Here is a 12384-nt window from a genome sequence, read left to right on the forward strand (position 1 = left end):
AACTGTTCCATGTCCAGTTCTAACTGTTGCTTCTTTACCAGCATACAGGTTTCTCAGGAGACAGGTAAGATAGTCTGTACTCCTATCTCTTTAAGAATTTTCCAGTTTGTTGTGTTCCACACAGTCAAAGGCTTTAGCATAGTCAATGAAGCAAAAGTAGATGTTTTTCTGGAATTCCCTTGTCTTCTCCATGATCCAACAAATGTTGGCAATTTGATCTCTGGTTTCTCTGCCTCTTCAAAACCCAGTTTGTACATCTGGAAGTTCTCAGTTCATGCACTGCTGAAGCCTAGCTTGAACAATTTTGAGCAAAACCTTGCTAGCATGTGAAATGAGTGCAACTGTATGGTAGTTTGAACATTCTTTGGCATTGCCCTTCTTTAAGGATTGGAATGAAAAGTGACCTTTCCCAGTCCTGTGGCCACTGCTGAGTTTTCCAAATTTGCTGGCATAATGACTGCTGCAGTTTAGCTGCATCATCTTTTAGGATTTTAAATAGCTCAGCTTGAATTCCATCACCTCCACTTGCTTTGTTCATAATAATGCTTCCTAAGGCCCACTTGACTTCACACCCCAGGATGTCTGGCTCTAGGACATAATGTGTGCTCAGGTGACAAGTGTTGCCATATCCCTCTCCAGGGGATCTCTCTGACTCAGGAATCGAACCTGCGTCCCCTGTACTGACAGGCAGATTCTTTACCTCTGAGCCACCAAGGAAGCCTAGGACGTAATAGAACCCCATTTAACTCTAATACATGACTAAGGAGCTCTGGATAAATTGAGGTTTTCATTTTCAGAGGATAACAGCAACTGAAATTGAATTTTCTTAAAACAGGTACCAACATTTCATTGTACAAGGGAAATGTATCTTAAAACCAAAATCATATAATAAGCCTTTTTACATTTAATTATATGTAAATTCTTAGAAAGAGAATAAGTTAAATGTATGGGTTTTTACATAACATTTCCAATGAAATTATGATGCAGAATATGACATCCTTACTTTTGAATTTTGTACTATAATAAAAAGAGGGCCATTTCTGTATAATATTCAAGATCTTCATCAATTTTCCCAAATGCCTTTCCCTTAGTCCTATGAGATATTCACTTAATTCTCTGAAGTTTCTATCATGTCATCAATTCTGTCATTCTCTTTTTTGTAACTGATAACTGGTCTAACTCTATCATATCCTCATTTGCCAATGATTTTGACCAGTTCATTAATATCACTTCTCAGGGTCTTGCAAAATTGTACATCCTTTACAAGATCAGAAATTTCATATTCCCCATGATAAGGACTGTACCCATATTATATTGTCTGAAATATAACAATCAGAAAAAGACCAACAAAGACAGTAGGAAGGAAAAGAAGATCCTAGAATATTTAAATGGGCACTGATTTTTTTAACTGCCATGTTGCTAAGTAAATATTATGATAACTTCACTTCCTCTTGCAACCTCATAACTAGGGAACCTTGATTATTATATGGACTCAAATCCTCATACAGAGTCCTCATGAATGAGAAAGAAGGCTGTATAATGGGCTTAAGAATTTAAATTACATATTTTCCCCCTGACTTTCACATGAAGCAACAGAAAATACTCTACAAATATCAGTATTTTAACTTTACAAGATAAGCAAACCTCAAAACTAAGAAACGAACTACAAAACAGCACTAAGTATGTGGAAAATGACTATCTAGAACCAAACTGAGAAATGCACGCCTATATTTCTGAACAGTATACTGAGGTGGTCTAACGGAACTAAGTATGAATTCCAGTTCTATCACTTACTATATATAAGAGCACAGGCAAATCTCTTTATCTGAGTTGCAGTTTCTTCATTCCTTACAAATGGGTACAATATCTGTCTCACATCAGGATACTGTGAGGATTAAACAATATAGTGTATTAAAAGTGCTTCACAAAAGGTTTGGCACATGGTAAGCACTCAAAAAATAGAAGTTAGTATTATTAATAAGTAATGCACACTTAAGCTCATGCCAGAGGGTCTTTCTGATGTTTATTCAAAACACTTATGAGATACGTACTTCTAAATGGCTTCATAATCTGTTTTTCTAACAGATAAGAGGCAATTTCAAATTTGTGTCAGGTACTAGAGCAAGCACACTGACAGCAGCAGATGAGAACTGATATTGAAAAACAGCACAGATTCTAACAGCAAATTAGTCAGAGGTCATTTTGCGTAGTGGCAAAGAGCCTGACATGTCTTTTCTGAGATGAGAAATTTTTAAATTGTAAAAATATTAGAAACATAAAGAAAATAATGAAGAATATAATATACACCTGTGATACCCACCACCCAGCTTTATCACATTTGAACATTTGGTTATCTTTTAGATTTTTTTGAACATTACAAACAATCAAAGAACCCTGTATATCCCTCCCCAATCCCATTCCCCTCCCTCCCTCTCCAGAGGGAACCACTATCCAAAATTTGTTACTCCCCTTGCAAGTTTTTAATACTATGAATTTACAACTGTATATCCATCCATAAGCAATTTAGTTTTGTTTTGCATTCAACTTATTTTGTCAGTATTTAATGAGCCCCCACATGTGGCACAGTTCCAGGTGCTGGGGATAAAGCAGAGAACAAATACATGCCCTCATCAAGTTTATGTTTATTTATTTTTAAACTTTATATAAATGGTATCACACTGTGTACAGCTCATTCTACAATTTGTTTTTCTGGCTCAATCCTGAATTTCTGAGATACATCTCAGATGCTGATGCTTCTACTTCATTTAACCGATGTATAGTATTCCATTGTATGAGTATACAATTTATTTATAGTCCTCTTGATGGAGATTTGTTTCCAACTTCTATTACTGACAATGCTATAATGAAACTTCTTTGCACATTGCTTTATTCATATGTGGTTTCTTTTAAACAACTGATATTCAATTTTAACCAGATATTGCTAAATTGCTCAAAATAATTTTACCAATTTATACTCCATCAATAATGTCTAAGTGTCTATTTTTCAGCATCTTTGCCAATACTTGTTCTTTACTGCTATTTTATTTGCATTTCCATGATAACTAGTAAGCTTGAAAATCTTTCCATATTTATTGCTCATTTTATTGATATTTTCTCTTAGTGAGTCTCTGCCTATTTTGCTCTAAGGTAATTTATTCATATATTCTGGATACTAATCGTTTTCTTGGCTATGTGCATAGAAAATATCTTCTCCCACCAGCTTATCGCGCATCTTCTCACACTGTTATGTCTTTAGTTACAACGAAGTTTTAAATTTTAATATAGGTGACTTTATCAATCCTTAATGGTTTATACTTTTTTGGTGTGTCTTAAAAAGAATCCCTTATTGTACTTAGAATATATTCTATATTTCTTCTAAAAACAAAGAAACAGGCAGTTATTTTTAGTTATGATATGAGGTAGAAATCTAATTTCATTTTCATCTTTTATATATATCAGGTCAGATCAGATCAGTCGCTCAGTCGTGTCCGACTCTTTGCGACCCCATGAATTGCAGCACGCCAGGCCTCCCTGTCAATCACCAACTCCAGGAGTTCACCCAGACTCACGTCCATCGAGTCACACACAAAACCAATCTCTTTTCCATTTCCCCCCACTGGTTTGTAAATAACCTGCTGTCATAAATCAAATTTTCATGTAGGCATGTGTCTGTTTCTGGAAGTTCTATTTCATTTCATTGGTCACTTAATTTATCCCTGTCCTAAGATAAGGTCTGATATCTAAAGGGGTGGGTACTCTTATCATCTCAGTCTTCCTCAAAGTTTTCTCAGACATTCTTGGTGCTTTATCATTAAGTATGAACTTTTATATCAAGTTTTAAAAAAAAACAACCCTTTAAAAAAAAATAAAAATAAAAAATCCTGTTGGGATTTTTTATTAAAATTGCACTAAATTCATAGACTACTTTAGGGGAAGAACTGACTTCTTTATAATACTGAGTTTTCTCCTCCAGAGAGTTGCATTTCTTCTCACAGCACTACTAAGCTGGAACCAATTTAAAATTGCTGGCTGGAGGGGTTTGGACCATATGGCCATGTGAAGGCTGCATGAAGGCTAGCTTGTCATTAGTAACTCAGAGATTTTTGACATGCCTCTACCCAGTGCCACAGTCTAGATGAACAAGGTGGTTTATTTCTAGAAAACCTTTATGCTGAAACTGTAGCCCTTTGCAGAATTTGTAGCCCCAGTCTTATGCATAGTTTTCTACTAGACTCCTCACCTTGAACTGGATGTAGAATTAACTCTCCTGTCCTTTGTACTTCTCATACCTGTCAAAACAGAAACTCAAAGAGTCACAGGCATTTAGCAGATGCCTCCAGGGTAAAAGCCAGCTGAATACATGTTTACTTCTTTGCATTCTTGCTTCCACTTCATATTTGGCCCTAGGAGTCCTTACTTTCTTATCAGCTCAACTCTACATTAAAACAATATTAAAAAAAAAAATTATCCAACATTTCTGTTTTTAGCAGAAAGGTTATTCAAAGTATTTAAAATCTTTTACAACTTAATTTTTATTTGCTTGATTTACCAGTTTTTGTACAGAACTGTATTAAAACCTCTTACTATGATTATAGACATGTATTAGTAATTCCTTATTATTCTGTTTTTGCTTTCTTAATTTCAAGTTTTATACAAGTTCATGATTATTATATATGCTTGGTGGATTTTTCTTTTAATATGTAGTTACACTTTATCCTTATCAAAGAAAGCCTCTGGTCTTCCATCTGTTCCACAGGGATAACCTACATCAATTTTCTTTTCCCATTTCTGGGTAGTTTTATTTTTGCTATCTTCATAAAGAGTATATGTGTGATCTTATTTTTTATTCAAATTTCTATCTGTCTGTTAATAAAGAAGATCAATTCATTTATATGTAAATGTAGACTATTAATATTTTGGACCTATTTCTACTTCTTGTTTTCTATTTATCTTTCCTTTCCTTTGCTTTTTTATTTTCACTTTTTTAAGCTTCCCTTCTGTTTACTGATCAAGTTTTTAATAGTCTCTGCCACCCCCTACCCCACTCTGCTGGTTTGAAAGCTATAAATGAAATTTTTATTAATTTTTTATCATACACATTTAATCATAAATTGTTCTGAAAGTCAGAAATTACTTAGTATTTCTATCCTCTTCCTAAACATGATGTGAATCTTAAATGTTATACCTTCCCACTGAACAAAACTCCTTCATCCATACAACCTATTTGTTGTCACCATCCAGAGCTACAGTGTGCAATTTGGTAGCCATTAGACACATGTTGCTTTTGAGTCCTTAATATGTGGCCAGTCTGACTCAAGATGTGCTCTAAGTTTAAAATATACACTGGATTTTGAAGATTTAGCATGAAAAAAAAAATGGAAGTAAAATATCTCAGTATTTTTAATACTGATAGCATGTTGAAATAATAACATTTTAGGCATACTGGAGCAAATAAATTATTAAAAATTAGTGTCTTTATGTGACTATCAGACACTTTTTAAGATAGTGCTGATCTAGAGCTTTCATTGTAACTTTGTTTTAAATGCACCTTCTTCCCCCTAAAATCCTAACCTACCTTCTAGTAATAATAACATTTATAATTATTATATATAATTGAAATTATTTATCCTAGAATAAGAATTTATCTGGATATGAAATGGTATCAAACATTACTTTGTCTTGCTGCTGGTGCTGCTAAGTCGCTTCAGTCGTGTCCGACTCTGTGAGACCCCATAGATGGCAACCCAGCAGGCTCCCCCGTCCCTGGGATTCTCCAGGCAAGAACACTGGAGTGAGTTGCCATTTCCTTCTCCAATGCATGAAAGTGAAAAGTGGAAGTGAAGTCACTCAGTCGTATCCTACTCCCAGCGACCCCATGGACTGTACTGATATTTAAGATATTACTCCTTTTTCTTCTAGCATCAACTATTAGTGATAAGAAATCAGGTAGTTTAATTATCATAGCTCCATAGATAATCTGGCTTCTAACTTTGGTGGTAAGATTTTCTTTATTTTTGATATCCTAGAGTTTCATCACAACCTGTCCAGATGTGAATTTATCTTTGTTTAACCCACTAAACACTACAGTTTACTTTTAATTCAAGAATTCAGGACTTTTTTCAATGCAAAAAATTCTCAGCCTTTGTGTCTTCAAAATTTAGTTCTCCTCCAATCTCTGCAACTTCTTTTTTTCTGTATTTGATATATTACATATCTCAATTAATCTCTAGGTAAAATTCTTAGTAATATTTTCCAACCCATTAATTCTCTCATCAGTGGTGTATAGGGTAATAATTATCCCATCTATTAAGTTTTTTAATATACCAACTATATTTTTAATTTATAAAAGTTCTAGTTACTTCTTTTCCATATTAACCTATTCTTGTTTCATCTCTTTTGTTTCATAATTTTGAGCTCTCTATTAATGGAAAGTATCTGGGTTTTGTTTTTTTTTTCTGTTAACTTATTTGAGCATCCTAAAAATGCTTTAAAGTGTTTTCCAATCAATGGAATACTATGCAGCCGTTAAAAAGAATAAAATCATCCCATGGGTACAAATATGGAATGATCTCTAATTATGTCATTAAGTGAAAAAACCAAGGTATGTATTAGTATGTGTAGAATGCTACCATTTATATAAAAGTGTATACATATATATGTGTGTGCGTGTGTGCATGTATGAGTGTATGTGTATATATGTTTGTACATGCATAAACTATTTCAGAAAAGATACCAAGAAACTGGTAATAGTGGTTGCCTCTGGGGAGAGGAACTGGGTGGCTAGGGGACAGAGGTGGGAGACAGACTTACTTTTCACTGTTTACCCTTTTGTACCTTTGAATTTTGTACCACTTGCATGTATTACCTAGTCAAAAAAAATAAATAATTCATTTTTTAAAATAAAGTCTTTGTTGGACTACTCCATTGAAGTAATTTCATCTGGAGAAAATGCCTGTTCCAGTTGCTGATTTTGTTATATTAATATTAGATTACCTTAATGAGTTTTAGAATTTTGGTTGTAGACTCCTTTTGAGTAAGAAAGATGAAAAAACAATTTCTTTCTCTCTTCCTATTTAATGATTTTATAGTTGTCCTATTTGGATTTCTGGACCCAAATCCAATACTCGGTCTCACTGAGATCAAAGCTTCCAGTTTCATGATGATATTGGAACTATCACTTATATACCTTCAATCACCGACTCAGCAATGGCTTCATTCAATTCATGGTCATGAGGCTATACAAATCTTTATCAGCTAAAAGCTATAGCCCCAGGTAATTAACAGCTTTCCCCTTTTTACAGCCTTTCACAAATATGGGACAGACATTCCAACTAAACCCCTGGCTTCATGTAATAATTCTGGTTCTGGTTCCTGCCTCACATGAAATACTTTAGCATTTTTGATTCCTGACAGGAGTTAAACTACTACATGTCAGTGCCAGCCTGAAAACCCAGTGGGCTTGTGTCTTCAGTTCTTTAACAGTTTTTTCTGTATGTTCCAGTCTGGCCATATGGCCACAAAGATGTTTATGTTGTTTCAGAGCCTAGCTGTATCTTTTGTGCTATTTAACCTACTGTTCTATATGTTTGGAGCATTTCTTCTTTTTTGATAATTAAAAGTCATCATTACAAAAGTCATATAATCTCATTATATAGTTTTGAAAACAGAAAACTACTCATAATCCATTCAAATATATATATTGTAAGCATTTTAAAATACTTCCTCTAATCTTTTTCTTCTGCATGTCCTATTTATACAGTTTTTATGATTTTAACCTGTACTATTTCAAGCATTTGTCCATGTTGAAATGCAGCATCTGTAATCATCATTTTAATGACTGTGTATTAGTCCACCAAACTATACAACTGCTATTTCCCACATTATTGAGAATTTAAGGAGCTTCAAACAATAAAGAAGTTCTCTGTGCCTATCTGTTTTTTTCCCCTCAACAGTTTGAATCTGGGGGCTGGTGGTGTGAGAGGCTAAGCAATGGCGCTGCCCCAAAGCATTACAGGACTAACAAAATACATGGCTGAGGTTCATAATCATGGCCCTAAAACACAAAGAGAAAAGGTAAAATTATATGGAAGTGAAAATGCATTTCAGAAAGATTCCAATCCAAAATGGTTAAGAGTAACTTTTCTAATTAAAAGGAAAAGTTGCACAATTTACAAATGTGTACCATCTAGTACTGCTGGTCAAGGCATTATAAATTTTCACTAACTTCCAAAACAGAATATTTTAGGTCACATTAATAAAGTTTACTTTCTCACAGTAATACTAACCTTATATTATTTACACAGTCTTCATGAGCTTCAGAAAGTGTTTTTATGTGCTTTGAAGATATAGGATCAAAAAGTAGAACTTCAGTCTGTTCACAAGCAACTGTCAGCACTGACCTGGAAGGAAATGACACATTTCTTTTAGTTTATTTAGCATTCTCATTTTATTGATATTCATCCATTTATGACTATATAAGATATAGATGAATACCTTCTGTCCACATTAGTAGCAAATATTTAAAAGATTGAGACTATTCACTGTTCCAAGTAGTAGTAGGAAATACTACTCTCATACATTATGGTGAAGTATAAGCTGGATGCAGCTTGTATGGAGAGTACCAGTATCTAACAAAATTTTAAATGTGTATATCTTTTATCTCAACATTTTTTTTTCTGAGAATCCAATCTAGAGAAATAATAATTTCCAAATACAAAGAAGCACATATAAAGATATGCTTCACTGTAGGGAGAAACTGGAAGTAACCTAAGTGTACATGAAAGAAAGATCAATTATATAAGCCATAGTATATAATACTTTGAAAAATGGTACAACACTTAAAAAGGGATAACTTTATATGCATATGAAGAGCCTAAAAAACATATTTTTACATGAGAAAAGCTGGCTTCAGAAAAACATGCTTAAATGAGGCAACTTAAGAAAAGATCATATAAATTAGGCAGTTCTTCATCAGCATCTATTAAAATGCACTCAAAGGTCTAGCATACATCTTACCAAACCAGTTTTAGTCAAACTAAACCTTTTCTTTTATGGATTTTAGTACTGTTTCTTGTTTCAGCCCTTTCCTATTACAAAATTACATTTTTATAAACCTTTTACAAACACCATTTTTTAAACTTTTTTATTGAAGGATAATTGCTTTACAGAATTTTGTTTTCTGTCAAACCTCAATATGAATCAGCCATCAGTTCAGTTCTCAGTTGTGTCCGACTCTTTGCGACCCCATGAATTGCAGCACGCCAGGCCTCCCTGTCCATCACCAACTCCCGCAGTTCATCCAAACCCACGTCCATCAAATCCATGATGCCATCCAGCCATCTCATCCCGTCGTCCCCTTCTCCTCCTGCCCCCAATCCCTCCCAGCATCACAGTCTTTTCCAATGAGTCAACTCTTCGCATGAGGTGGCCAAAGTACTGGAGTTTCAGCTTTAGCATCATTCCTTCCAAAGAACACCCAGGACTGATCTCCTTTAGAATGAACTGGTTGGATCTCCTTGCAATCCAAGGGACTCTCAAGAGTCTTCTTCAACACCACAGTTCAAAAGCATCAATTCTTCAGTGCTCAGCTTTCTTCACAGTCCAACTCTCACATCCATACGTGACCACTGGAAAAACCACAGCCTTGATTAGACTGATCTTTGTTGGCAAAGTAATGTCTCTGCTTTTGAATATGCTATCTAGGTTGGTCATAACTTTCCTTCCAAGGAGTACAATCACCATCTGCAGTGATTTTGGATCCCAAAAAAATAAAGCTTGACACTGTTTACACTGTTTCCCCATCTATTTCCCAGGAAGTGATGGAACCAGATGCCATGATCTTCGTTTTCTGAATGTTGAGCTTTAAGCCAACTTTTTCACTCTCCTCTTTCACTTTCATCAAGAGGCTTTTCAGTTCTTCTTCACTTTCTGCCATAAGGGTGGTGTCATCTGCATATCTGAGGTTATTGATATTTCTCCCAGCAATCTTGCTTCCAACTTGTGCTTCTTCCAGCCCAGCATTTCTCATGATGTATTCTGCATATAAGTTAAATAAGCAGGGTGGAATTAGCCATAAGCATACCTATATCTGCTCCCTTTTGAAACTCCCTCCCATCTCCCTCCCCATCCCACCACTCTAGGTTGATACAGAGCCCATGTTTGAGTTTACTGAGCCATACAGCAAATTCCCGTTGGCTATTTTGTATATGGTAATGTAAGTTTCCATGTTACTCTTCCCATACATCTCACCCTCTCCCCATGTCCCTAAGTCTATTCTCTACATCTGTTTCTCCATTGCTGCCCTATAAATAAATTCTTCAGTACCATTTTTCTATATTCCATATATGTGTTAGAATAAGATATTTATCTTTCTCTGACTCACTTCACTCTATACAATAGGTTCTAGGTTAATCCACCTCATCAGAACTGACTCAAATGCATTCCTGCTGAGTAATACTCTATTGTGTATATGTACCACAACTTCTTTATCCATTCATCTGTCGATGGACATCTAGGTTGCTTCCATGTTCTAGATATTGTATAGTGCTGCAATAAACAATGGGATACATGAGTCTTTTTCAACCCTGGTTTCCTCAGTGTATATGCCTAGGAGTGGGATTGCTGGGTCATATGGTGGTTTTATTCCTAGTTTTTTAAGGAATCTCCATACCATCTTCCTTAGTGACTATATCAATTTACACTCCCACCAATAGTACAAGAGTGTTCCCTTTTCTCCACACCTTCTCCAGCATTTATTGTTTGTAGACTTTTTGGTAATGGCCCTTCTGACCGGTATGAGGTGATATCTCATTGTGGTTTTGATTTGCACTTCTCTAATAATGAGTGATGTTGAGCATTATCTTTCTACGTGGTTGTTAGCCATGTGTATGTCTTCTTTGGAGAAATGTCTGTTTAGGTCTTTTTCCCACTTTTTGAATTGTTTGTTTTTCCACCACTGAGTTGTATGAGCTGTTTGTATATTTTAGAAATTAATCCTTTGTCAGTTGTTTCATATGCTATTACTTTCTCCCATTCTGAGGGTTGTCTTATCACCTTGCTTATAGTTTCCTTTGCTGTGCAAAAGTTTTTAAGTTTAATCTGGTCCCACTTGCTTACTTTTGTTTTTATTTCCATCACTCTAGGAGGTGGGTCATGAAATTAAAAGACGCTTACTCCTTGGAAGGAAAGTTATGACCAACCTAGACAGCATATTCAAAAGCAGAGACATTACTTTGCCAACAAAGGTCCGCCTAGTCAAGGCTATGGTTTTTCCAGTGGTCATGTATGGATTTGAGAGTTAGACTGTGAAGAAAGCTGTGTGCCAAAGAACTGATGCTTTTGAACTGTGGTGTTGGAGAAGACTCTTGAGAGTCCCTTGGACTGTAAGGAGATCCAACCAGTCCATTCTGAAAGAGATCAATCCTGGGTGTTCTTTGGAAGGAATGATGTTAAAGCTGAAACTCCAGTACTTTGGCCACCTCATGCAAAGAGCTGACTCATTGGAAAAGACTCATGCTGGGAGGGATTGGGGGCAGGAGGAAAAGGGGACGACAGAGGATGAGATGGCTGGATGGCATCACAGATTTGATGGACGTGGGTTTGGATGAACTGCGGGAGTTGGTGATGGACAGGGAGGCCTGGCGTGTTGCAATTCATGGGGTTGCAAAGAGTCGGACACAACTGAGTGACTGAACTGAACTGAGGAGGTGGGTAATAGAGGATCTTGCTTTGATTTATGTCATCGAGGGTTCTGCCTATGTTTTCCTCTAAGAGTTTTATAGTTTCTAGTCTTACATTTAGGTATTTAATCCATTTTGAGTTTATCTTTGTGTATGGTGTTAGGAAGTGTTCTAAATTCATACTTTTACATGTAGCTGTCCAGTTTTCCCAGCACCATTTATTGAAGAGGCTGTCTTTGCCCCATTGTATATTCTTGCCTCCTTTGTCAAAATAAGGGCCCCATAGGTGCATGGGTTTATTTCTGGGCTTTCGGTCTTGTTCTACTGGTCTATATTTCTGTTTTTGTGTCACTACCATACTGTTCTGATGACTGTAGCTTTGTTGTATAATCTGAAGTCAGGGAAGTTGATTCCTCCAGCTCCACTCTTCTTTCTCAAGACTACTTTGGCTATTCAGGGTCTTTTGTGTTTCCATATGAATTGTGAAATTTTTTGTTCTAGTTCTGTGAAAAATGTCATTGGTAATTTGATAGGGATTGCACTGAATCTGTAGATTGCATTTGGTGGTATAATCATTTTCACAATATTGATTCTTCCTACCCAGGAACATGGAATATCTCTCCATCTTTTTATGTCATCTTTGATTTCTTCCATCAGTGTCTTAAAATTTTCTGTGTACAGTTCTTTTGTCTCCTTAAGTTATTTT

At 35.5% G+C, this 12384-nt stretch overlaps 1 protein-coding gene across 1 annotated transcript in view; it reads right to left on the reverse strand.

Annotated features, from left to right (window-relative positions):
* The window catches only part of DCAF10 (DDB1 and CUL4 associated factor 10), a 52116-nt gene that overhangs the window by 27508 nt on the left and 12224 nt on the right, over window positions 1-12384 (reverse strand). Inside the window, exon 2 of the mRNA XM_010847080.1 lies at window positions 8286-8399. Within this exon, the coding sequence (XP_010845382.1) occupies window positions 8286-8399 (114 nt within the window). The remainder of the gene's footprint in view (window positions 1-8285; window positions 8400-12384) is intronic.

Source organism: Bison bison, unplaced genomic scaffold (genome assembly GCF_000754665.1).
Source record: "Bison bison bison isolate TAMUID 2011002044 unplaced genomic scaffold, Bison_UMD1.0 scf7180017864243, whole genome shotgun sequence".
NCBI lineage: Eukaryota > Metazoa > Chordata > Mammalia > Artiodactyla > Bovidae > Bison > Bison bison.